General features: G+C 45.7%; 1 protein-coding gene and 1 long non-coding RNA gene across 4 annotated transcripts in view; one reads left to right on the forward strand and one right to left on the reverse strand.

Annotated features, from left to right (window-relative positions):
* Nucleotides 1-27,846, forward strand: part of LOC139266011 (neprilysin-like) — a 277,737-nt gene that overhangs the window by 228,487 nt on the left and 21,404 nt on the right. For all 3 annotated transcript variants that reach the window (XM_070883753.1, XM_070883755.1, XM_070883754.1), the window contains 5 exons: nucleotides 8,589-8,692; nucleotides 13,491-13,549; nucleotides 21,061-21,180; nucleotides 21,272-21,405; nucleotides 26,395-26,460. In XM_070883753.1, the coding sequence (XP_070739854.1) occupies nucleotides 8,589-8,692; nucleotides 13,491-13,549; nucleotides 21,061-21,180; nucleotides 21,272-21,405; nucleotides 26,395-26,460 (483 nt within the window). The remainder of the gene's footprint in view (nucleotides 1-8,588; nucleotides 8,693-13,490; nucleotides 13,550-21,060; nucleotides 21,181-21,271; nucleotides 21,406-26,394; nucleotides 26,461-27,846) is intronic.
* Nucleotides 1-27,846, reverse strand: part of LOC139266012 (uncharacterized) — a 43,256-nt gene that overhangs the window by 14,208 nt on the left and 1,202 nt on the right. The window contains exon 2 of the long non-coding RNA XR_011593672.1: nucleotides 962-1,045. This is a non-coding gene — a long non-coding RNA (uncharacterized lncRNA). The remainder of the gene's footprint in view (nucleotides 1-961; nucleotides 1,046-27,846) is intronic.

Here is a 27,846-nt window from a genome sequence, read left to right on the forward strand (position 1 = left end):
TCTGCCAAACCTTAGCCCATTCGCTTAACCTATCTAAATCTCTTTGCAGCCTCTCTGTGTCCTATACACAACCCGCTTTCCCACTAATCTTTGTGTCATCTGCAAATTTTATTACACTACACTCTGTCCCCTCTTCCAGGTCATCTATGTATATTGTAAACAGTTGTGGTCCTAGCACAAATCCCTGTGGCACACCACTAGCCACCGATTTCCAACCCGAAAAGGACCCATTTATCCCGACCCTCTGCTTTCTGTTAGCCAGCCAATTCTCTATCCATGCGAATACATTTCCTCTGACTCCGCCTACCTTTATCTTCTGCAGTAACCTTTTGTGTGGCACCTTATCGAATGTCTTTTGGAAATCTAAATACACCACATCCATCGGTACACCTCTAACCACCATGCTCATTATAAACTCAAAGAATTTCAGTAAATTAGTTAATCATGACTTCCCCTTCATGAATCCATGATGCGTCTGCTTGATTGCACTATTCCTATCTAGATGTCCCGCTATTTCTTCCTTAATGATAGCTTCAAGCATTTTCCCCACTACAGATGTTAAACTAACTGTTTGTTAAACGATGTAAGAAGGCCACGTGCCTTCATTTCCCCAGTGTTTTTATCCCAAGCTGGCTGGGTTTCTCTGTAAACCAGGAAGATAAAATGAGCCGAGAAAGGCTAGATCCATAAGGTAAGTGCCTTTACTGTACTGCATGTGGTCGAGGAGGATTAGAAGTATTTGCTCCAGACCCAACAAGCTATCCTGTAAACCCCACCATGATTTGTCTGTTCCATTCACCCCCCCTACTCTCCCCCGGCCCAGCAATCGGACCTCCTCGATCACAATCACTACCCCCTCACGATCTTTCCCCCTGACCACCATCTCCCCCACCACTCCCCCCCGCATTCTCTCCCTGCCCCCAGTGTACCCCATGACCACAATCTCTTCTTGCCTCCCTACCTGCTCCTCCCATGTATCCATCTGCTGTCGGCTTTGCCGCCTGACGGGAAGCCTCTCAATCAGGCTGGCAGTTGGGCGGGAAACCTGCAGAAAAAATTGAAGATGTCCTGCAGTTAAAAATGTTGACAGCATGTTGAAAATCAATTCCATTCTTTTGGGAGCTGGAGGTTTTACAATTCTCATCCTTGTTTTCAAATCCCTCCATTGCCTCACCTCTCCCTATCGCTGTAAACCCCTCCAGCCCTACAACCCTCTGACATCTCTGCACTCCTTCAAATCTGGCCTCTTGCTCATCCCTGAGTTTAATACTCCACCATTGGTGGCCGTGTCTTCAGCTGTCTAGGCCCCAAGCTCTGGAATTCCCTCCCTAAACATCCCCGCCTTTACACCTCCCCTCCTTTAAAACTCCTTAAAACCTACCTCTTTGACCAAATGATGACCAGATATCTCTTTATGTGGCTCGGCGTCTAATGTTGTTTGATAACACTCCTGTGAAGCTCCTTGGGACATTTTACTACGTTAAAGGCGCTAGATAAACGCAAGTTGTTGTTAGTCTTGACCTGAGTGGAACCCAGCAGCAACGTAGTCAGCTTACTGTCCTATGGGAGGAGAAGCTGGAAGCTGCAGGTTGAAGCAAGGCTATTGTCATGTATTCAACCAGCATTGTAACCCATGTATAATCTGACCTAAGTTGTACATTGTGAGAACAATGACCACTAGGTGGTGAACTTGTGGGAGACACTCCTAACTTGGACCTTCAGATATAAAAGGGGAAGCTCCAACCACTTCCATCACTTGAGTGCTAAGGAATAAAGGACAGGTCAGAGACTGACCTTCTCACAAGCATGGGCCTCATGTGCATTTAGACTGTATAGTAAGGACATATCAATGGCGACGAGAAACTGGGATTTAAACCACGCGAGCATGGCCACTAGCAGAACAGACGAAAGGTACTGTGTTAAGGAATGGTTGGGACAGAGATTCAACATTGTTAAAGCAGCACACAGTTCTCCAGGCAGACAAGGGAAATCGGGCATGCCTCAACATGTAGTCGAACCCAGAGGGGGAGTTCGACAGAGACAATGGCAAGCTGAACGGCGATTCACGCCATTGCAAGGGACAATGCGGCCAGTAATGGGGCCATCAACACCTGTTAATGGCGCACTCAAGGACAATCACAGGGGCAGTCAGGGACGATCGACTGGTAAGGGACCTTTTATTTCCAACAGCAGCTCATGTTGGAGGTGTGGAGGCACACACTCAGCCGGAGTTTGCAGAGATGAGCAAAATACCTGCAGAAATTGCAGAAATGAACGCTGGGAGAAATCGCTGGAAGCTGAAGTTCAGCGAGTTCATGTGGAGCACGTATACAGTTCATACACCAGGACGCCACCAATAATGATGAAAGTGCTCCTCAATGGCATCCCAGTATCAATGGAGCTAGACACGGGGGTCAGCCAATCCCTGATGGGTATCAAACAGTTCGAAAAGCTGTGGACCTCCAAGACCAGGAGGCCAAAATTATCGCCGATTGACGCACAGCTACGGACATACACAAAGGAGATCATTCCGGTGCTCGGCAGCGCCATGGTAGTCATGAACCACAAAGATTCGGAGAACAGGTTGCCACTCTTGGTTGTCCCGAGGGACGGTCCCGCACTACTGGGGAGGAGTTGGCTTGCTGTCATGAACTGGAAATGGGGCGATGTCAATGTAATTTCCTCTGTGGAGCGAGTATCATGCTCACAGGTCCTGGACAAATTTGACTCATTATTTCAACCCGGCATTGGCACTTTCATGGGGGCCAAGTTAGTGATTCACAAAAACCTGGACGCCAGGCCAGTACACCACAAGGCCAGAGCGGTGCCGTACGTGATGCGGGAAAAGATAGAAGGCGAATTGGACCGCCTGCTCAGGGAAGGCATCATCTCGCCAGTCGAATTCGGTGACTGGGCGAGCCCGATTGTGCCGGTGCTCAAGGCGGATGGGTTGGTCAGGATATGTGGTGATTACAAGGCCACCATCAATCGGGTGTGACTCCAAGACCAGTACCCGCTACCGAGAGCGGAGGACCTCTTTGCAACGCTATCCGGTGGCAAACGTTTTTCAAAATTGGACCTGACCTCAGCTTACATGACCCAGGAGCTGGCGAGTGAGTCGAAGAAGCTGACCACCATCACGACACACAAGGGGTTGTTTGAGTACAACAGATGTCCGTTCGGGATTCGCTCGGCCACCGTGATCTTCCAACGAAATATGAAAAGCCTCCTCAAGTCGATTCCAGGAATGGTGGTTTTTCAGGACGACATCCTCATCAAGTGTTACGATACTGAAGAACGCCTCCAAAACCTGGAGGAGGTGCTACGCAGACTGGACCGGGTAGGTCTGCGACTGAAAAAGGCAAAGTGCGTCTTCCTAGCTCCAGAGGTAGAATTTCTGGGGATGAGGGTAGCAGCAGACGGGATCAGTCCTACTGCATCCAAGACGGAAGCGATCCCGTAACATGACAGAGCTGCGTTCGTTCCTGGGGCTCCTGAAATATTTTGGTAACTTTCTTCCCAAATTGAGCACGCTGCTAGAGCCGCTACATGTGCTCCTACGCAAAGGTCACGAATGGGTCTGGGGGGACAGCCAGGAAAGGGCTTTTAATAGAGCACGCAATTTGTTATGTTCCAGCAATCTGTTAACGCTATATGACCCATGTAAGAAACTTGTGTTAACGTGCGATGCGTCGTCCTATGGTGTCGGGTGTGTGTTGCAGCATGTCAATGCCAAGGGTCAGTTACAATCGGTAGCTTATGCCTCCAGAAGTCTGTCCCAGGCAGAAAAGGGCTACGGAATGGTAGAAACAGAGGTGACCGCATGTGTATATGCAGTAAAGAAAATGCACCAGTACCTGTTTGGCAGGAAATTTGAGCTGGAGACAGATCACAAACCCCTAACGTCCCTTTTGGCCGACAACAAGGCCATAAATGCAAAAGCATCGGACCGCATACAGAGGTGGGCACTCACGTTTGCTGCCTATGACTACACAATTCGGCACTGACCGGGCACCGAAAACTGCGGCGATGCACTCAGCAGGCTCCCACTAACCACCACTGAGGGGGCTGCCGAGCATGCTGCTAAGATGGTCATGGCAGTTGAAGCTTTCGGAAGCGAAGGCTCAAACGTGACAGGCCGTCAGATTAAAGTCTGGACAAATAGAGACCCGCTATTGTCTCGAGTCAAGAAATGTGTCCTGAATGGGGACTGGGCAGCCACGTACAGGGCATGCCCTGAGGAATTCAATCCATTTCACAGGCGCAGGGATGAACTCTCGATTCAGGACAATTGCCTACTGTGGGGAAACTGCGTAGTCATGCCCCAGCTGGGCAGAGAGGTGTTCATCAGAGAACTCCACAATGAGCACCCGGGCATTGTCATGATGAAGGCAATTGCCAGGTCACATATTTGGTGGCCAGGGATAGACGCAGATCTGGAACTTTGTGTTCGCAGGTGCAACACGTGTGCTCAGCTGGGCAATGCGACCAGGGAAGCCTCCCTTAGCCCTTGGCCATGGCCCGCCAAGCCTTGGTCACGCATCCATGTGGACTATGCAGGTCCTTTCATGGGAAAATGTTTTTGGTTGTAGTAGACGCCTGCTCCAAATGGATCGAGTGTGACATTTTAAATTCAAGCACATCCTCTGCCACGGTAGAAAGTCTACGGGCAATAATCGCCACCCACAGTCTACCGGACATCTTGGTCAGCGACAATGGCCCGTGCTTCACAAACACTGAATTCCAGGACTTCATGGCAGGCTATGGAATTAACCATGTCAGAACGGCACCATTCAAGCCGGTCTCAAACAGCCAGGCAGAACGAGCAGTGCAGATAATCAAACAGGGGATGCTCAGAATCCAAGGGGGTTCCCTACAAAGCCGCTTATCACGCCTCCTGTTGGCCTGTAGATCCCAACCACACTCGCTCACAGGGGTTCCACCCGCAGAGCTGCTAATGAAAAGGACGCTCAAAACCAGGTTATCCCTTATACACCCCACCATGAAAGAAATTGTCGAGAGCAGGTGCCAGTCACAATATGACTACCATGACAGGAATGCGAGGGCGCGATTTATTGATGTAAATGATCCTGTTTTTGTCCTCAACTACGCTGCAGGGCCCAAATGGCTCGCAGGCACTGTGATTGCCAAAGAGGGAAATAGAATTCTGGTAGTTAAACTTACCAATGGACAAATCTGCCGCAAACATGTGGATCAAACAAAAAGGAGGTTCAGCAACCCCATAGAAGAAGCAGAGGAAGAACACGATATAGAGTTCACTCCTCTACAGGTGACCGAACACAGGAACCAAAGGGAGGAGAGCCCAGTTACTGTGGGCAGTCCGGACATGCCTGAGGCACTGCAAACAGCAGACAATCAGGTCAGCGCCCAACAACCGGAGCCCAACTCAAGCGCTGTACAAGAGAGCGTAAACCACCAGAGAGACTCAACCTGTGATCCCAATAAGACTCTGGGGGGTTAGGTGATATCATGTATTCAACCATCAATGTAACCCATGTATAATTTGACCTAAGTTGTACACTGAGAACAATGACCACTAGGTGGTGAACTTGTGGGAGACACTCCTAACTTGGACCTTCAGATATAAAAGAGGAAGCTCCACCCACTTCCATCACTTGAGTGCTAAGGAGCAAAGGACAGATCACAGACTGACCTTCTCTCAAGCATGGGCCTCGTGTGCATTTATACTGTATAGTAAGGACGTATCAGCTATGAAGTCTGCACATGTGAAGGGTTGAACATTGGACCAGGGATATTATCGTCAGGCCATGTAGATCGAGATGGGCCTGGGAGAGATTTCTCGATGCCCCGATTAGAATTTTGCTCAAGCGCATTGGATTTGCGAGCAGGTAACAGAAGATGGTGCAAAAACTGCAGGACACCAGCAGATATGGGATCTACATGAATCAGGTAACAGTTGAGCAAGGAGCATCGTAAACCCATCCCCTTGAGATCATAAGCTTGTTGCAAGTGACACCCTGGGTTTAGTGGAGCAAAACTTCTGTGATGACGAGCACCCAGTTGATGATTTGGGGGCCAATGTGAGGGACTGCAGTGTACTTCCAACTTTTGCAACCCTATCACCCCACCCCCCACCCCCGCCCCTCGTCTCCATCCCCCACCCACTTGTTTTCAAAACGGTAGTTCATAAATGTTAGCTGAAATGAAAAGATCAAATTAATATTCATTTCCCAGTTGAGCTCAAATCATCCTGTCAAGCTACATCTCGAGTAAAGTAAGAATTTATATCGCACCTTTCACGACTTCAGGACGTTCCATAGCACTTCACAGCCAATTAAGTACTTTTTGCAACCAATTTGCACACAGCAAGATCCGCCAAACAGCAATGATATAAATAACCAGATAATCTGTTTTTTAGTGAGTTTGGTTGAGGGATTAATATTGGCCATGACACGGGGGAGAGGTCCCCTGCTCTTCTTCTATCGAATGCAGTCCATCTAAGCGGACCTCAGTGTAACGTCTACTCCGAAAGATGGCAGTTCCAACTGTGCAGAGCTCCCTCAGTAATGCACTGACGTGTCAGCCTCGATAATGTGCTCAGGTCCTTGTGTGGGACTTCAGCCCACAACCTCCTGACTCTAGACACGAGAGTGCGACCACTGAGCCTCAACTGACTGCATATAGCTCTGGTTGCCATGACTCAAGGGGTTATGGTTAGGGTTAGGGTTCATATTCTACTGTGCAGAGGACAGCAAAGAAGCCCGTATAAAAGTCAACTTGATTAGCGACAAATCTTTAGCCTGGAAAAAAGGGGTCTCAGAACAGATCTTACATAAAAGATAGAAAATCGTGCATTTATATAGTGCGCCTTTCATGACCACAGGACTTCCCAAAGCGCTTTACTTTTGAAATGTTGTCACTGTTGCAATGCAGTAAACAGAACAGTCAATTTGAGCACAGCTACGTCTTCAGACAGCAATGAGCCAACGACAAGATAATCTGTTTTAATGATGTTGGTTGAGGAATAAATATTGCCCAGGACACCAGGGAGAACTCTCCTGCTCTTAGTGTCATGGACTGTTTTACCTCCACCTAAGAGAGCAGACAGGGCCTTGGCTTAACGTCCCATTGGGAAGATGGCACCGCCGACAGTGCAGCACTCCCTCAGCACTGCACTGGGAGCGTCAGCCTAGATTTTGTGTTCAAGTCTCTAGAGCGGGACTTGAACCCACAGCTTTCTGACACTGAGTGATACTGACCGAGCCATAGCTGACGCCGTAGAGGTATATCAGATGCTTAACAGGATAGAAACATAAAGCAGGAGCAGTAAGGGACCACTGGTTCTGGATTGTGAAGGGCTAGTTCAAACAGATGACAGGAAGCAATATTTTTTTACAGTGTGTAATCAGCAGCTCAAACAGATAGACGGGAAGGGTAGTTGAGGCCAGGACATCAACCCCCTTTAATTAACAATGTTGACACTGTAATAAGAATCTGATAAAGTTGGTCTTCTGGAAAAATGAGATCCAATTTAGACCAAAGGGCTTTCCATCTTTCTATCTTGTGACCATGCGGATGACTCAGGGAATGGGTCTTCTTTGTTTCATAGTATAATGGGACCACGAGATTGCACCAAATACTTCACTCTATTAACTCTTTAATGATTACACTGGCTTTCATTAATCCCTAGTTTGTGTTGAGTTTGCTGATCTTAGTTGGGATTAAGCCAAGGGTGTAACATATTAAATTCATTTGAAATGTGAAAGATTAGAAAGACTGCGCTAGAAAGTGTTGACTTATCGGCTAATATTCTATGGGGGTTGGCACCTGGTTTCTCACCAGCGGCCGCTCTTCATGTGGGAGCATGCACAGCGAAGATCGACAGGGCAATTAATTGTGCGAGACTTCACAGCCAAGTTTGCTTCTATCCTCACCCGACATCGACACAGATTCCAACTCACAGAAATCACTGGTTAGTAATCAGGACTGCAGCTGAGGCTGATATTTTGTCTCGTCCAGCCGACAACCCTCCAAGAATGCTGCGTTCCTCCAACCTTGACATCGTGTCCATCCCCCAATCCCTTACCCCACCATTGGCAGTTATGCCTTCAGCTGTCTAGGTTCTAAGCTTTGGACCTCTCCGTCTCTGCATCTCTCCCTCCTCCTTTAAGAGCCTCCCTTAAAAACCTACCTCTTCGACCAGGAGTCTAGTCACCCTTCCAAATATCTCAATGTCAAATATTTGAGACTTTCCTATGCTAAATCAATACACGTTGCAGTTCTTGCTTCCTTCTGTGCCATAAACTGCTTTGGTTCCATTTCCATCGCTCCACCATTGGCGGCCGTGTCTTCAGCTACATAGGTCCTAAGCTCTGGAATTGCCTCCCTCTGCTGCCTCTCCTCCTATCTAAATGGAAGCTGCTGTTGTTGTTATAAATAAGCTCTAACGCTGTCATATGAAACTGCTGATTCCAGATGGGAAAAGCGTGCACAGCAAAACAGCCTCCTATCCCCTATGTAAATAGACTTGTTCTGAGGAAATCTGAGGCTGATAATTGGACTGTAATGGGGTGCAAGATAATTGCTCTGCGTTTTTTTCCATTCAGTTGAATTTCAGCATCGACGAATACTTTGTGAACATTCTTAAAAATATGCAATTGGGACAAAAGAGGAGCCTGAAAAAACTGAGAGAAAAAGTTGACAAAGAAGCGTAAGTTGCTCTTTATTATAATCTCCTGCATTGTTAGCTCTTTCGAAGCACTAACATTTGCTGTCTTAAAACACCAGTGGCAGAAGGGTCAGTAACCAGAGGACACAGATTTAATGTGATTGACGAGATCAGGAGATTTTTTTTATGCAGCGAGTTGTTACGATCTGAAATACACTGCCTGAATGGGTGGTGGAAGCAGATTCAATAGTAACATTCAAAAGGCAATTAGATAAATATTTGAAAGGGATAATTTTGCAGGGCTATGTGGAAAGGGAAAGGGAGTGGGACTAATTGGATCAGTCTTTCAAAGAGCCGGCACAGGCACAATGGGCCGAATGTCTTCCTTCTGTGCTGTTAGGAACATAGGAACAGAGTAGGCCATTGAACCACTTGAGCCTGCCCTGCTATTCAATGAGATCATGGCTCATCTGTGACCTAACTCCATTTACCCATCTTTGGCCCATATCATTTATCATTTAATAACTTTTGTAAACAACAATCTATCAATCTTAGATTTAAAATTAACAATTAACATTTTATGATTCTATGATATATTTCTACACAAGAGACCAGAGAATGGTTATGCTTTGCTAAAGAATTCTTCCCTGGCCTGGGTAGCTTTTTTCAAACTGTCTCTGTCCTATTCTTTCTCTGCTATGGTCAATGTCCATTTAGATATTCTACTCATTCTAATAAATGTTCCTATCATAGAATTATAGAAATTTACAGGACAGGAGGGGGTCATTTTGGCCCATCGTGTCTGCACCGGCCGACAAAGGGCTATCCGGCCTAATCCCACTTTCCAGCTCTTGGTCCGCAGCCTTGTAGGTTACCGCACTTCAAATGCACCTCTAAGTAGTTTTTAAATGTGGTGAGGGTTTCTGCCTCTACCACCCTTTCAGGCAGTGAGTTCCAGCATCCTCTGGGGAAAAATTGGTCCGCTCAAATCCCCTCTACACCTCCTACCTATTACTTTAAATCTTTGCCCCCTGGTTATTGACCCCTTTGCTAACGGAAATAGATCCTCCTATCCACTCTATCTAGGACCCTCATAATTTTATGCACCTCAATAAGGTCTCCCCTCAGCCTCTTCTGTTCCAAAGAAAACAACCCCAGCCTATCCAATTGTTCCTCATAGCTAAAATTCCACAGTCCAGGCAACATCCTCATAATTCTCCGCTGTACCCTTTCATGTGCAATCATATCGTCCCTGTAATGTGGTGACCAGAACTGCACGCAGTACTCTAGCTGTGGTCTAAATAGAGTTTTATACAGTTTAAGCATAACCTCATTGCTCTTGTATTCTATGCCTCAGCTCAAGAGCCTCTTCCTGTTTCTATGTTCCTAATGATCCATTACAGAAGGAGGCCATTCGGCCCATCGTGCCTGTGCCGGCTTTTTGAAAGTGCGATCCAATTAGTCCCACTCCTTTGCCCTTTCCTCATAGCCCTGCAAAAATTCCGTATGTATTCTCAATAACCTTATCTACCTGGCCTGCTACCTTCAGGGATTTGTGAACATGTACTCCAAGGTCCCTTTGTTCCTCAACACTTCTCAGTGTCCTTCATTTAATGTGTATTTCCTTGCCTTGTTAGCCCTCCCCAATTGCATTACCTCACACTTCTCCGGATTGAATTCCATTTGCCACTGTTCTGCCTACCTGACCAGTTCATTGATATCTTCCTGCAGTCTAAAGCTTTCGTCTTCATTATCAACCACACAGCGAATTTTTGTATCATCTGCAATCTTCTTAATTATAGCCCCTACATTCAGGTCGAAATCATTAATATATACCACAAAAAGCAAGGGACCCAGCACTGAGCCCTGTGGAACCCAACTGGATACAGCCTTCCAGTCACAAAAACACCCATCAACCATTACCCTTTGCTTCCTGCCCCTTAGCCAATTTTGGATCAAGTTTGCCACTTTGCCCTGGATCCCATGGGCTTTAATTTCATGACCAGTCTGCCATATGGGACCTTATCAAAAGACTTTCTAAAATCCATATAAACGACATCAAATACATTACCCTCATCAAACCTCTTTGTTACCTCCTCAACAAATTCAGTCAAGTTAGTCAGGCACGACCTTTCCTTAACAAATCCGTGCTGACTGTCCTTGATTAATCCGAGACTTTCTAAATGAAGATTTATCCTGACCCTCAGAATTTTTTCCAATAATTTTCCTACCACCGAGGTTAGGCTGACTGGCCTGTAATTAGTCGGTTTATCCCTTTTTCCCTTTTTCAACAAAGGTACGACATTAACCTATATCCTCTTCTTTGCATCCTTAATGTGTTGCACACTTTCCTGCTCAAATTCATTTTCTCTCAATGCATCAGAATTGGAGGGAAAGTGGAAGTCCCGCCTCATCCGCGAAATTGGGGTTACCGCCCCCGAGGGGCAGTGGAGCGAAATGTCGGGCTCTCTACTTCCTTTCAGGGGCGGGATCTGGGCGGTAGGAGCATGAATCCTCCAGCGCTATGCGGCCATTCTGCCATTTTTAAATGGTGAGAAATTGGAGTGCAATTTTCCCCGAGTACCGCAAAGGGATCGGCGCGCAAGACGAGTACGACATCGGCGTGCGTGCACCGACCACGCCGGTGCCCTTACCGCGGGTGCGGCACAAACCACTTTCTGGCGGTGGAGCCCCGGGGGCAATTCTGGGGTGGGGGGCTCTGACTGCCACTCCCGGGCGAAAACACTTTAGCGCCCCGTTAGTGTGTCCCGGAGGCACTGGCAGGCCTAGCTGAGACGGGCAATTTTGGCCCCTGTCTCCTTACCTAAGGAAGAATATACTTGCCACAGAGGGAGTACAACAAAGCTTCACCAGACTGATTCCGAGGATGGGGGGAATTGTCCTATGAGGAGAGATTGAGGAGATTCGGTAAACATTCTCTCGAGTTTAGAAGAACGAGAGGTGATCTCATTGAAACTTACGAAATTCATACACGCTAGATGCAGGGAAGATGTTTCCCCTGGCTGGAGAGTCTAGAACCATGGGTCACAGTCTCAGAATAAGGGGTCGGCCATTTAGGACTTAGATGAGGAGAAATTTCTTCACTCAAAGGGTTGTAAATCTTTGGAATTCTCTATCCCAGAGGGCTGTGGAGGCTCAATCGTTGAGTATATTCAAGACAGAGATCAATAGATTTTTGGATATTAAGGGAATCAAAGGAAATAAGAAGGTGGAATTGAGGTAGAAGATCAGCCACAACCCTAATAAATAGCGGAGCAGGCTCGAGGGGCCGAATGGCCTACTCCTGTTCCAATTTGTTATGTCCTCTCCTACACTTTTCATCCTTTGTGGAAGCCTTGCACTAATTGAGCTTGGCTGCTCCTCTCCATCTCTCAAAAAAAAGGGGTTCTACTCACAACATAGAATGTGCTAGTGATAAGAAGTGTGTTATTGTCTCAGGGTTAGGTATGTTCAGCTTTCTGCCTCCTACCCTTTCACACCGTTTCCTGCAAGTTATAAAAATTGGAGTCGAAACAGTTTTCTGTTTCTCCATTTTCTGACCATTGAATTAAATATCAAAGCTATCCAATTGAAAGATGTTTCTGCTATGTACTTTAAATCGTGCATTACTCAGTTCTAATTTTATTATACACAATGCACAGGGGAAATCTTCCCACTCCCTAGTAGTACAGCTTTAAAATTTAGTGGCTGACTTGTGTCAAAGGTACAGGGGCCGAAATTCAGGCACGCCAGAAAGCTGGTGCACCTTCGATTGTTTACCTGTTTTTACTACCGGATGCGGTGAGGCAGCCTACCGATCGATTTTCTCCACTTTGAACTTTTTTTCGCGTCGGTCCGGAAGTCGGTCATAATGGGGGCGGAAAGTGCGGCGGTAATTCCTGGTGAGGGGAGGAAGTTGGGGCGGGATGTCACTGCACGTGTGCGTCACCATGTCGCTCCCCTCATTTAAAGGGGAGACAATCTGTCGGCGATTCTGTAGGTCCGGCCACTGGGCCACCAGGGAGGGTTTCAGCCAGGCCAGCGGGCTGCACCCCGGGGCAATAATTGACCATTCAATCGGGACGTCGACCGGCAAAAATAAAAAGCATGGCGGCCGTGGCATTGCGTCCTGCCCTTGAAGGGACACGCGCTGCCGTGCCGCACACACACACACAGAACAAGTTGCACCGACAGAAAAAGCTGTCGGGGGCACCGCGCGGCGGAGAAAAAGTTTTTGCAGGTAAATTTGGGGCGGAATGTGCTGGAGATGCGGGAGATCGGCGGTGCGTGCTTTGATGATGCGCTTACGGCAGTCGGCAGCAGCAGGGCGGAAGTGGGGACAGGGCAAAAAGTCCCCGAGCTGAATTTGGGTCATGGCGGCCAATGGACACTGGATTCCGCCGCATGGCCGCTGCAAAACGGCAGTAACGGACCTTATCCTGACCCTGAATTTCAGCCCCACAGTCCTTGTGCGGCCTTGTTGCATCATTGGGGATTGTATAGTACTGACCCATACTAACCAGGAGTCAGCCCAGCTTCAATCCCTCTTCTGTACTGAGTTCATAGCAGAACCACAGCCAGGCTCCCTGTTCTTGAATGCTCGCCAGTGAACCCTGATAGGAAGTGTGTGTGTGTAGGTGTGTGTAAGTTTGGTGATGGCAAGGTTGGCTGTGATTGTGCCTTCTTGGGGCACTAATGGGGCTATAAAATGGGTAATTTCCTCCCTCTGGGCCTCTTTTGCAGCTGGATGGAGGCATTGTGCAGGTGAAAGGTCACAATGGAGTGTGAGGGCGATGGGGAGATGAGTCAGGTTAATTTTTATCTTTGGGTTTCTTTGCAGGTGGATATCAGGAGCTGCTGTTGTAAATGCCTTCTATTCATCAAGCAGAAACCAAATAGGTAAAACTCTTCATTAAAAATCTAATAGTTTCCTATTTGCAGCATTAAAAGCTATGTTTTACTTAATGTTTGTGTCACGCAATCACCTGACTACCCTATGTTTACACGCACAATTTTGTCCTCAAACTACCCAATCACATTGGTTGCTATGGTGCCGGTTTAATATGTTGGCTGATTGTAATTGCTTTTTAATGTCCGGACCTTTATTGCAATCTACAGGCCTGACTTTCAACCTTGAGTAGTCAAAGGAAGGAGGTGTCTGCATTTACAAAGTATTACAAAGTATTTATAGCACAGAAACAGGCTACTTAGCCTAACCAAACCCTGCCAGTGTTTATGCTCCACACGAGCCTCCTCTCACTCATCTACATCTCACCCTTTCAGCATAACCCTCTATTCCTTTCTCCCTCGTGTGTTTATCTAGCTTCCCCTTAAGTTTATCTATGGTATGTGCCTTAGCTGCTCTATGTGGTAGCGAGTTTCAAATTCTTACCACTCTCTGGGTAAAGAAGTTTCCCCTGAATTCGCTATTGGTTTTATTAATGACTATCTTATACTTATGGTCCCTAGCTCTGGCCTCATCTACAAGTGGAAACATCTCTTCGTCTACCCTATCAAACCACTTTCAGAATCTTAAAGACCTCTATCAGGTCACCTCTCTGCCTTCTTTTTTCGAGAGATAGGAGCTCCAGCTCTTTTCCGAATTTTGGGTTCCAAATTACAAAATATGCTACGGTTTTATTCACATACTTCAAGACAGTTAGTTCTGTGTTGGAAACACATAATATCCTGGGTAGCCAAGATCTTTCAGAACTGACGAACGTCCGCTCACATAATAAATCCCACATGTTATGGCATTGAAGATATTCCCCAACCACGATGGTAAAAACAGGATCCTCTCATAAAAGCAAGAAAGAGATAAAAGTTGACCTTTGGTAACAGCAGTTACTCACCCCCTCCTCGACCTAGTCATACATGTAAAGAATGCCTGTCTACTGATTATGTTATGGTCTTAGCCTGGTTTGATTTACTGCAATCACAGATTGTAAATCTGAATTAGAGGTAGAGTACAAGGCTCAGGTAAGCAAATATGTTGTTGATAATGCTGTGGAAAAAGTTGGGTTATAATGGGCAGCAGCTCGTTTAAATGACAGATGAACAGATAAGCACTGCTTTTCTAAAACATAATTATTTATTATAGGAGAAAATGGGTGATATATCTTATAACAACAAGCCTTGAAAAACTTGCATTTCTATAGCGTCTTTCAGAACCTCAGGACGTCCCAAAGCACTTTACAACCAATAAAGTACTTTTACATTGTAGTCACTGGTGTTATGGAGGACACATAGAAGCCAATTGGCACACAGCAAGCTGCCACAAACAGCAAATGAGATAATGACCAGATTTTTTTTATTGATGTTGGTTGAGGGATAAATATTAGCCAGGATACCGGGTAGAACGCATCTGCTCTTCTCCGGATAATGAGTGATCTTTTACTGAGAGGACAGACGGGGCCTTGGTTAAGCATCTCGCCCGAAAGATGGTCCATTACTGTTTTGTTACTCTCACTGGGTTGAGCATGACATGTGAGGCAAGGTCCTGGGATGTGGCGCTTGAAGCCACTGGTGAGAGCTGGGGGAGTCATTGGGTCCCACCTGCGAGTGAAATCAGCCTTTTGTGTCCAGTTCTTTGCTATGCAGTGGTGCTACCTTTAGGGCTCAGCCCATAATACTCACTAATGCACCCCCTAATACTTGGCCAATAATTCTACAGGCGCTGGTGACCCCTTCTACTTTGTCAAAGTGAGGGGCTTCTAGTGTGATCTTGGACAGTGACTGTCAATGCACCGTTCAACTGTGAGGGAGATTGTCACGTAGATCACATAGAATTACTTCCAATGTACAGCAAAGAAACAGGCCATTCAGTCCAACTGTTCTTTGCTGGTATTTATGCTCCACACGAGCCTCTTCCTACCTTTCTTCATCTAACCCTATCATCATCTCCTTCTTTTCCTTTCTTATGCATGTATTTAGCTTTCCCTTAAATGCATCTGTGCTATTTGCCTCAACCACTCCCTGTGGTAGTGAGTTCCACATTCTCACCACTCTCTGGGTAAAAATGATTCTCCTAAATTCCCTATTGGATTTGTTAGTGCCTGTCTTATATTGATGGCTTCTAGTTTTGGACTCTCACAAGAGTTGAAACATCTTCTCTACGCCAACCCTATCAGAACTGCTTTCATAATCTTGAAGAACTCTTATCGGTCCACCCTCAGCCATCGCTCTTCTAGCCCAATCATCAGGAATTTAGCTCAAGCCTTGTTTGTGCTTTTCATTCCCTAGCATAAGGACGTCAAGGCCAATCATAAGCTTTATTGCTGTCCATCTGGTTAATTCAGCACAGGCCAACCATCAAACCTGGGGCCTTCCTAATTTGGGTGGCCCAGTGTCACATGGGAGTAATTAAATGCAATACACAAAATATAATTATTATATTTGGCATGACAGCGTGCAGAATTCCTTTGTCAGTGAAGGGGCCAGATTCACTCAACTCTACTTCACCTCAAGAATGTGGAAGAAATTAACGCTTGCATCAGCATGGAACTGGAACAGATCTGCCTTGTTATCCAGGCCCTTGTTCCATATTATTACTCAGGAATCCGACAAAAGCGAGCTTGCAGTTCACTCCAATGTCCTATCGAAACACCCGAGTTAAGTAAGATGTGGGTCGGTCACTGAAACCGTGGTTTTTTAACTGGCAGTCGTCTCTTGCTCATCCCCTGATTTCCACCATTGGCACCAGTACCTTCAGCTGCTGGGGCCGCAGCTCTGCAAGTCCCTCCTTAAACCGCTCTGCCATACTACCTCTCGCACTCTTCCTATAAGATGCTCCTTAAAACCTATCTCTTTGGCCAAGCTTTTGGTCACCTGTCCTCATATCTCCTTATGTGGCTCAGTGTTAATGTTTGTTTGATTATGTGCCTGTGCAGTGATTTGGCACAATTTACTTTGTTAAATGAAAGCTGTTTTTTATTGTTGTTGTTAAGGTAAGCAGTAATAGCCATTAGAATAATAGAATCGTTACAGCACGGAAGAAGGCCATTTGGCCCGTTGAGCCCGTGCCGGCTCTCTGCAAGAGCACCTCAGCTAGTCCCACTCCCTTGGCCCTTTCCCTGTAGCCCTGCAATATCAGGAGAACTCCCAGCACTCCTTTTACTAGTGTGACGGGATCTATTACATCTGCCTGAGCAGGCAACTGAGGCCTTGGTTTATTGTCCCATTCAAAAACTGGCATCTTAAGATCTTGAGTGAACAGGCTCCATTCCTCGATACCCAGTTGAGCAGAGAAGGCCTGAAACAAATGGTAAGCCCCTCACTGACACATGTAAGGAGCCTAACTCCATTTTCGTCGGCCGTCGGGGATGGCTGTAAATTGGTCCCTAAAATGGGTGCAACAAATGTCCAATTGCTATTCCATCATATTTAAAAAGACTGCTATGCTATCACGTCATTTATAAAGAAGTGATGAAGCAATTGCAACAGGGACTTCATAGAATCATAGAATGGAATCATAGAATGGTTGCAACACTCCGAAGGCCATTCGGTCAATTGAGCCCAGCTAGTCCTGCCCACCCGCCCTTTCCCCTGCAAATTTCTTTCTTTCAGGTACTTATCCAACTCGCTTTTGAAAGCCATGATTGAGTCTGCCTCCAACAACCTTTCAAGTTGTGCATTCCAGATAATAGCAACTCGCTGCGTAAAAAGGTTTTTTCTTACATTGCCTTTGGTTCTTTAGCCAATCGCCTTAAATCTTTGTCCACTGGTTCTCGATCCTTCCACCAATGGGAAGAGTTTCTCTCTATCTACTCTGTCCACACCCCTCATGATTTTGAACTACTCGATCAAATCTCCTCTCAATCTTCTAGTCAAAGCAGAAATGATATGGTTCAAAGTTGCTCAGCGGAAAAATAAAATGCAATTACTGACAGCTTATTGACTCTAGAAAAACATAGTTTGAATTTTCATTTGAGGCGGAAAAAGGGTGTTAGTAGAATGGCCGCTGGCTTCATATACTGCCCATTTCTCATTACTTCATTTATTTCAGTACTTCCTTCGATCTTCAATTTACAACGATGATACTAGAACGAAGAGGGTACAACTATCAGGAAAGCATGAACAGGCTGGGGCTCTTTTCTTTAGAAAAGAGAAGGCTGAGAGGTGACCCGATAGTGGTCTTTAAATTTATGAAGGGATTCAATAGGGTAGACGTAGAGAAAATGTTTCCACTTCTGGAACGAGTCCGAAACTAGGGGTTACAAATATAAGATAGTCACTATTAACTCCAACAAGGAATTCAGGAGAAACCTCTTTACCCAGAGAGTGGTGGGAATGTGGAACTCTCTACCACAAGTAGTTGCGGCAAATAGCTTAGATGCATTTATGGGGAAGCTGTAGGACAAGAAGGTTATTCTGAAAGGGTGAGCTGAAGTGGTGTGGGAAGAGGCTCATAACCAGTTGGGGCAAATGGCCTGTTTCTGTGCTGTAAATTGTATGTAATTCTTTATGTTCTATAGCCTAGGAATGTCTGTTGGCGACAATAGCAGATGGACACTTAGGGAGGTCATTTTGACTTTGTGCGATAGCTCCTTTTTCCATCTCTCCTGATTTTCCTCTCTATGCCCGCTAATTTTACATCAGTCATTTCCAGACTTTTCTTCCTAACTTGCTCCATCTTTTGGCCAATTATGAAACTGCATTAAAGACCATTCGAAAGAAACAACAGGCTGGAGTGTCCTGGGACAGGGTGTCAGTTTGGCAGGCCGCCCTGGCTGAAGGGTATCAAATTCAACAAAATCTCAACCCAAAAATGTCACAATGGAGGGGATTCTGTCTATTTGAAGGTGTCTACTTTCACAAAAACATTTACAATGTTAAAGAAAGAAAGAACCTACATTTCTATAGCGCCTTCCACAACCTCAGGACGTCCTAAAGTGCTTTACAGCCAATGAAGTACATCGAAGTGACGTAATTTAGGCAGCCTATTTGTGCACAGCAAGCTCCCAGAAACAGCAATGAGATAATGACCAGATAAACTGTTGTAGGTGTCGGCTGAGGGAGAAATATTGTCCAGGACACTTGGGAGATCTTCCCTGTTCTTCTTCAAATAGGGTCATGGGATCTTTTATGTCCACCTGCGGGGCAGATGGGGCCTGAATTAATGACCTCTCTCAACCAACCATTCTTCAGGTGCGAACCTCGGCAGTGAAAGGCAGCAAGCGGTTTGACCTGCAGAGGAGTTGGGAATGGGGAGACATAACAGATAAACCCGATGCTGTCCACGCCCATATCCTAACTCACTCCAAGTCCCATTCACTCTTCACCCCTGTGCTCATTGACCTACATTGGCTCCCGGTCCACCAAAACCTCCAATTTAAAATTCTCATCATCATGTTCAAATCCCTCCATGGCCTCGCCCCTTTATGTCTGTAACCTCCTCCAGCCCTACAACCCTCCGAGATTCTGGCCTCTTGCGCATCCCCCGATTTCCGTCGCTCCACCATTGGCGGCCATGCCTTCAGCTGTCTAGGCCCGAAGCATCGGAATTCCCTCCCTAAACCTCTCCGCTTCACCACCTCTCTCTCCTCCTTTAAGACACTCTTTCAAACCTACCTTTTTGACCAAGCATTTGGTCACCCGTCCTAATGTCTCCTTTGTCTTGGTGTCAAGTTTTGTCTGATTTTGCTCCCGTGAAGCACCTTGGGATATTGTATTATGTTAAAGGCGCTATATAAATCCAAGTTGCTGTGGTTGTTCATTTCAACATTTGCACATGCATTTTCAACTGGGGGCTATGGACTAAATCCACAATTTCTCCTAAAGGTGTCTAATATTTTTCCAGCTTATTGAATTGATGGTAATGAGGCAGCAGTAGTTGAAGTTGCTGGTGAGATGTCAAGCTCATTGTAACCTCCAAGAATCAAAGGAAACCATCATTGGAAAATTGCTCCATTAGAAGAGATTGGCCTCTAATTGAGTTGTTACATTCCAGTCACCATGACACCCATTGCACAGATGTGTTCAGTTGCTAATGATGCCCAATTTCTAAAATGTATGCAGCTCTCCAGTTTTTAGAAGCAAATATGGGCATGTGGGTTTTACACCGATAAAGACTTGCTTCAAAAGTGTACACAATTTGCGGATTTTGTGACACAAGTTTTGGGTCTGCCTTAGATATTCTCATGGGTTCAGCCTCGCCGAGTCTCATCGCCGAGAGCATGCAGAAATCAAGTGCAGGCAGCGGAAAGAGCATGCGGCAAACCAGTCCCACTCACCCTTTCCCTCAACGACTATTTGTCCCACCTGTGACAGAGACTGTGGTTCTCGTATTGGACTGTTCAGCCACCAAAGAGCTCATTTTAAGAGTGGAAGCAAGTCTTCCTCGATTCCGAGGGACTGCCTATGATGATGCTGGGTTCAGCATGATTGGTCACTTCCATAAGTGGCCTGAGCATCTTATGTTCAGGAGTGCAACCTGTACTGACCAATGTCTAATCATATGACTGGATAAACTGGGGCATGATCAATAGTAATACCTTGGGCATGATGCCTTTCTCATGTGCCCTCATATGTGCCTCTCTAATCTTTCAGTTGGCAGACCAGAAAAAGAAACTTTAGTGAGACGAGGCCAGATATGAAAGTATTAAACTGCTTTATGTTGCAGACAGCAAATGAACATACATTTATAATACAATCTCTCTTTCATCCAAATAACTTCAGAGCCTTCCTTGTGAACAAAAAAAATAATTTAAAAAATATGCCACACTATCGCTATTAGCCTGCTCACTTAACATCTCCCTATTAGTCTTGCAGTCCCTACTGTCTCTGGCCATATTTTGACCACTAGATAGCAACTTTTTATTGTGACGTGCATTAAATTGAATTGACTATTGAAAGGAATCCCAATATTGCGGAGCAACTGTTGTCAAAATTAATCCATCCTTTCCTTACTTGCCCTCACCTTTCCTTCTCTTCCCTCGCTTCTTCACCTTTCCTTTTTCCTTTTTAATTCACATTTACCCAGTGCAGGCAGCCGACAGATAATCTCCCAATACTTTGTGTCAGCCATGATTCTGTTGATAGCTCTCTCACCTCTGAATCAGAAGGTTCATAGGCCCGCTACAGAGATTTGAGCACAAAAATCTAGGCTGATACTTCAGTGTAGTACCGTGGGAATTCTGTGCTGTCGGAGGTGTCACTTTTCGGATGAAATGTTAAACCCAGGCCATGTCTGCCTGTTCAAGTGGATATAACAGATTCTGTGATACTATTTGAAGAGCAGGAGCAGTTTGCAAGGCAGAGGTGGGGGCAAACTCAGAGGCCCGGACTCAGGAGCGCAGAGGGTGCGTGCTGGGGTTTTGAAGGTTGAATGGGTAAAAGGAATTCAAGGTAAGGACTAGGTTATTTAAATTAACTTTCTTCAGTCAATTAACTAAAGTTTGTTTTTATGCCAGTTTTCCCAGCTGGTATTCTTCAACCTCCTTTCTTTGGACACGGACAGCCGGGTGCCTTGAACTTTGGTGCTATTGGCATGGTTATTGGCCATGAAATCACTCATGGATTCGATGACAATGGTAAGACCAAACAATTACTAATAAACTAGAGAGGGTATTGGTTTACAGCCTAGCTGGCATTCTAACCGACCCGTCTGTGCATCCGATGCAGGTCGTAACTTCGACAAAGATGGAAACCTCTTGGACTGGTGGACTCAAAAATCGGCCAAGAGTTTCAAAGACCTTTCACAGTGCATGGTGTACAAGTATGGGAACTTTACATGGAATCTGGCAGGCGGACAACATGTATGTCAACAAAGTGGAAACCTCTCTTGTATTTATTCCTGTTTGGATTAATAACTGGGCGTTTTGATTAAATGAGCAAGATTTGGTCATTGGAAATTGAGCAATAAAGTTCTTGAGGTACAGTCCCATTCCAATTAAAGGTGTCGATGAGCTCACAACAGGAAGGGAACTGAGCTATACAGACCAGGTTTCATTCCTTGGCTATATTGGGTTAGCTGGCATCACCCAGTAAGGATGCTACAATTAATTGACAGGGTTGATGTTGAGAGGATGTTTCACCTGGCTGAAGAGTCTAGAATTAAGGGGCATAGTCTCGGGATAAGGGGTTGGTCATTTAAGATTGAGATGAGGAAGAATGTCTTCACATAGAGGGCTGTGAATCTTCAGAATTCTCTGCCCCAGAGGGCTGTGGATGCTCAGTCGTTGAGTATATTCAAGGCTGTGATAGATAGATATTTGGACTCTAGGGGAATCAAGGGATATGGAGATTGGGTGGGAAAGTGGCAGCAAGGACCTAATTAATGTATTAAAATGAGGTTCCTAGGACATTGTTTGGACACAAACACCATTTTTTTTGTCAATCAATCCTGCCACCACCACTTTCTCAACCTGCCCACAAACCACGGGCAGTTGAGCATGGGCGGCGGCCATTTGCAATGCTACTCAAAGTGATCATGAGTTCCAGTTGGGTATTTAATAATTGGAAATGTGGAAATGGCTGAGACCTTAAACAATTATTTTGCTTCGGTCTTCACAGTGGAAGACACAAAAACCATGCCAAAAATTGCTGGTCACGGGAGTGTGGGAAGGGAGGACCTTGAGACAATCACTATCACTAGGGGGGTAGTGCTGGACAGGCTAATGGGACTCAAGGTAAACAAGTCCCCTGGTCCTGATGAAATGCATCCCAGGGTATTAAAAGAGATGGCGGAAGTTATAGCAGATGCATTCGTTATAATCTACCAAAATTCTCTGGAATCTGGGGAGGTACCAGCGGATTGGAAAGCAGCTAATGTAACGCCTCTGTTTAAAAAGGGGGGCAGACAAAAGGCAGGTAACTATAGGCCAGTTAGTTTAACATCTGTAGTGGGGAAAATGCTTGAAGCTATCATTAAGGAAGAAATAGCGGGACATTTAGATAGGAATAGTGCAATCAAGCAGACGCAACATGGATACATGAAGGGGAAATCATGTTTAACTAATTTACTGGAATTCTTTGAGGATATAACGAGCATGGAGAATGGAGGTGTACCAATGGATGTGGTGTATTTAGATTTCCAAAAGGCATTCGATAAGGTGCCACACAAAAGGTTACTGCAGAAGATAAAGGTACGCGGAGTCAGAGGAAATGTATTAGCCGGATCGAGAATTGGCTGGCTAACAGAAAGCAGAGAGTCGGGATAAATGGGTCCTTTTCAGGTTGGAAATCGGTGGTTAGTGGTGTGCCACAGGGATCGGTGCTGGGACCACAACTGTTTACAATATACATAGATGACCTGGAAGAGGGGACTGAGTGTAGTGTAACAAAATTTGCAGATGACACAAAGATTAGTGGGAAAGCGGGTTGTGTAGAGGACACAGGGAGGCGGCAAAGAGATTTAGATAGGTTAAGTGAATGGGCTAAGGTTTGGCAGATGGAATACAATGTTGGAAAATGTGAGGTCATCCACCTTGGAAAAAAAAACATTAAAAGGGAATATTATTTGAATGGGGAGAAATTACAACATGCTGCGGTGCAGAGGGACCTTGGGGTCCTTGTGCATGAATCCCAAAAAGTTAGTTTGCAGGTGCAGCAGGTAATCAGGAAGGCGAATAGAATGTTGGCCTTCATTGCGAGAGGGATGGAATACAAAAGCAGGGAGGTCCTGCTGCAACTGTACAGGGTATTGGTGAGGCCACACCTGGAGTACTGCGTGCAGTTTTGGTCACCTTACTTAAGGAAGGATATATTGGCTTTGGAGGGGGTACAGGGACGATTCACTAGGCTGATTCCGGAGATGAGGGGGTTACCTTATGATGATAGATTGAGTAGACTGGGTCTTTACTCGTTGGAATTCAGAAGGATGAGGGGTGATCTTATAGAAACATTTAAAATAATGAAAGGGTTAGACAAGATAGAGGCAGAGAGGTTGTTTCCACTGGTCAGCGAGACTAGAACTAGGGGGCACAGCCTCAAAATACTGGGGAGACAATTTAAAACCGAGTTGAGAAGGAATTTCTTCTCCCAGAGGGTTGTGAATCTGTGGAATTCTCTGCCCAGGGAAGCAGTTGAGGATAGTTCATTTAATGTATTCAAATCACAGATGGATAGATTTTTAACCAATAAGGGAATTGAGGGTTATGGGGAACAGGCGGGTAAGTGGAGCTGAGTCCACGGCCAGATCAGCCATGATCTTGTTGAGTGGCGGAGCAGGCTCGAGGGGCTTGATGGCCTACTCCTGTTCCTAATTCTTATGTTCTTATATGTAAAGCTGGAAGCAGAACCGGCAATGATTTTTTTCATTATTTTTGAGGCATTTTAGCCTTAAATTTAACTTTATGCTGAGTAGTGTGCTCTCTACATTTCCTTGACACTTCAATCTGTTGCTTCCTTGACCCCCTCCACTGCCAATCTGTTCATCCCGCCCCTTTAAGTCATTACTGCACGTCGCTATTCCAGAAAGGAAGGCGAGAGAAAACAGGGAACTACAGGCCAGTTAGCCTGATATCATTCATCGTGAAAATGCTTGAATCCATTATTGAGGAATTAGTAATAGGGTACTTTAAAAATTTATAGGATGATTAGCAGAATCAACTTAGATTCATGAAAGGGAAATCGTGTTTAAGAAATTTATTAGCGGTTTTAGAGGATATAACTAGCATGGTAGATAAAGGGGAACCAATGGATGTCGTTGATTTGGACTTTCAAAAGGCACTCGATAAGTTGTCATATAAAAGATTGTCATGCAAGATAGGGGCTTATGGGGTCGGGGTAATATATTAGCATGGATAGAGGATTGGAAAACAGAGAATAGGGATAAACCGGTCATTTTCAGGTTGGCAGATTGTAATTAGTGGGGTGCTGCCAGGATCAGTGCTGGGGCCTCAGCTATTTACAAACTACATAAGTGACTTAGATTAAGGAATGGAGTGTGATATATCCAATTTTGCTGACAATACAAAACTAGGTGGAAAGTAAGCTGTGAGGTGGACACAGTGTCTGCAAACAGTTATAGACAGGTTAAGTGAGGGGGCAATGAGCTGGTAGGTGGAGTATAATGTGGGGGTAATGTGAGGTTATTCACTTTGGTAGGAAGAATAAAAAAACAATCCTTTTTAAATGGTGATAAACTATTAAATGTTGGTGTTCAGAGAGATTTAGGTGTTCTCATACAAGAAACACATGCAGGTACAGCAAGCAATTAGGAAGGCAAATGGCATGTTTCCTTTATTGCAAGTGATTTGGAGTACAAGAGTAAGGAAGTCTTACTACAATTGTACAGGGCTTTGGTGAGACCACACCTGGAGTACTGTGCACAGTTTTGGTCTCCTTATCTGCGAAAGGACATACCTGCTTTACATGCAGTTCAACGAAGGTTCACTAGATTGATACCTGGGAAAAGAGGGTTGTCACATGAGAAGAGATTGAATAGATCAAACCTATACTCTCTGGAGTTTAGAAGAAAGAGAGATGATCTAATTGATACATACAAGATTTTGAGGGGAATTGACAAGATCAATGCTGAGAGATTGTTTGCCCTAACTGGAGAGTCCTAAACTTGTGGGTAGAGTCTCAGGGGTCAGCCATTTAGACAGATGAGGAGGAATTTCTTCACTCAGAGGTTTGTGAATCTTTGGAATTCTCTAACACAAAGGGCTGTGGATACCGAATCATTGAGTATATTCAAAGCTGAGATCGATAGATTTTCAGTCTCTAGGGTTATGGAGATCAGGTGGGAAAGTGGAGTTGAGATCGAAGATCAGCCATGATCCTATTAACGTGGAGCAGGCTCATATGGCCTACTCCTGCTCTTAATTCTTATGTTCATATGTACGTCCGTTTCTGTCTGCCCAACCACATTTGCTGCCCTCCCAAACAGCGTAATAAACAATCCGCAAACAAAATATTTTCTCGCCAGCTGATTGTGGTTCATGTTGACCCCCGGGAACAAGTCATATGACCTGATTTTCTTCACATGTGATTGATAAGCCTAAAAATATGCAGTTAATGTTTGCCTAGTATCATAATTCAAATTTTTTAAGCCCCGGTATAATTCTGGTGCATCTGTACTGCATCACATCAAATGTCAATATATCCTTCCTGAGGTGCTGAGTTGAACACAGTTCCTCCAGATGGTGTCTCCCCAGAGCTCTCTACAACTGTAATGTAACTTCCAGCATTTTGCAGGTCATCAGTCACACAGGGGAATGTACATGGGTGACTGCCAGGTCAGGACGACAATTATAGCCGCGGGTTCGGCCGGGCCACCAACATGCAGTCTTCCACCCTCTCTTTATGGCCGCTGGCCCAGCTGACACCCTCCCTGGTGGTCGAGTGTTTGCCACTAAGGTTGCTGTTGAGTTCGCAGCGGCCCTCCCCTTTAACTGATGGGAAGGGACATTGTGATGCGCCAGCACGATGACATCATCAGCGCGGCGCTGATGACTGACAGCGTCGGCTACTCCGCCCCGCCCCCATTTCAACCCCGATGATGAGGCCACTTCCGCCCCACTCCAAAAAATCCCCCGAGGTGCTGAATTTCGATGGTTAGGCCACCCCATGCATTGGGGTGGCCGGAACACTTCAAGAGTAGTAGATGCAACGCTTTTAGTGCGGTGGGCAATTTCGGCCCCAAAGCCTTTCTCTTTTGCCCGTGGAACACAATACCTCATTACTCAGAAATATTCGTGAAGAGGCCGCCTCATAAACGTCCCAAAGGTGAACAGTCATTGGATCCCTCCGCATTTGCTAATCTGATTTATTATATGTTTTTGTTTATCAAATTGCAGCTTAGTGGTATTAATACACTGGGAGAGAACATTGCAGATAACGGAGGCATCAGACAAGCCTACAAGGTGAGAGGCAGTTTTTTTTTCCATTCTATAACAACAACTTTCATTTATACATTTTTGCCTTTAATGTAGTCAAACTTCCCAAGGCACTTCACAGGACCAAATATTAAACATAATTTGACACCGAGCCACATAAGGAGATATTGGAGATATAACCAAAAGCTAGATCAAAGAGGTAAGTTTGAATGAGTGTTTTAAAGGAGGAGAGAGACGGGTAGAGAGGTGGCAAGGTTTAGGGAGGGAAATAAATGTGAATGGTTGGGTTTTAAATAGTAAACAGAACAAGAACTCTGCTTGGTTACATAGGCCGTAATTTTAATTTGGAGACGGGTAGGAAGTGGGTGGGTTGGAAAGAGGTTTTGAAATCCCAGATAACAGGTTGCCCTCAGGCCCTGCTGAATTTAACGGCAAGTCTCGATTAGCATTTTGGTTCTCTGTTTTCTGTCCATAGTCAGCTAGATGAAGAAGCTGGCTTGCTGTCAGTTAGGCCTGTGGGATGGATCGTTGTGGGGGAAGGGTGGGGGTCGCGGTTATCGGAGGGCCGTGAATCATCGGCGAGGTCGGGGGCTCGAGCATTGGAGGGGAGGTGGAGGGCTGGAGGCTGTGGAGGTGAGTTGGGGGGTTGAAAAGTCGGCAGGAGATCGGAGGCCTTGTGGGTGAGAAGGGAGGCGGGGGCGAATCGGAGGCTTCAGGAGGGAGATAGGGTGGGGAATCGGAAGGGTCAGGGGTGGGATGTCCGATCATGGAGGCGCGGGGGGTGCGGTTTGGCGAAGCAGGAACGCTGAATCCAGCAGATGTGGAAAGGCACTTACCTCCTGGATCCAGCAGTCCTTTCCTTCCTTTAGCTGGCGGATTTCCTGAGGCCTGGGAAACTCGACCAACCAGAGTTAAATTTAAAATGGAGCTTCCAAATGAAGCACGGAGCCTTATTATAATATTTAAAGTGCTAAGCTGTCCCTTGGGATTAGGTTTCTGTCGCACCTCTTTCCTGCCTCTGTTAAATCCGGAAGTGGTTGGGAAGTGCGCTGAGATCAGGATTCAGATTTTTAACTCTTTAACTACCCACCCATCTTTTGGGATTAAAAGTCCTCCCATTGTATATACAACAAGGTGATGATGGTGTGTATGTCCCACACGTGCCTCCTCCCATCCTCCTTCATCTCACCCCACCAACATATCCTCCTATTCTTTGCTACCTTGTATCTTTATCTAGCTTCTCTTTAAATGCATCTATGCTATTTGCCTCAGCTATTCCCTGTGGTTGGCGAGTTCCACATTCTAATCATTATCTGGGTAAAGAAGTTTCTCCTGAATTCCCTATTGGATTAATTAGTAGCAATCTTATATTTATGGCCCCTAGTTCTGGTCTCCCCCACAAGTGAAAACATC

Source organism: Pristiophorus japonicus, chromosome 6 (genome assembly GCF_044704955.1).
Source record: "Pristiophorus japonicus isolate sPriJap1 chromosome 6, sPriJap1.hap1, whole genome shotgun sequence".
Classification (NCBI taxonomy): Eukaryota; Metazoa; Chordata; class Chondrichthyes; family Pristiophoridae; genus Pristiophorus; species Pristiophorus japonicus.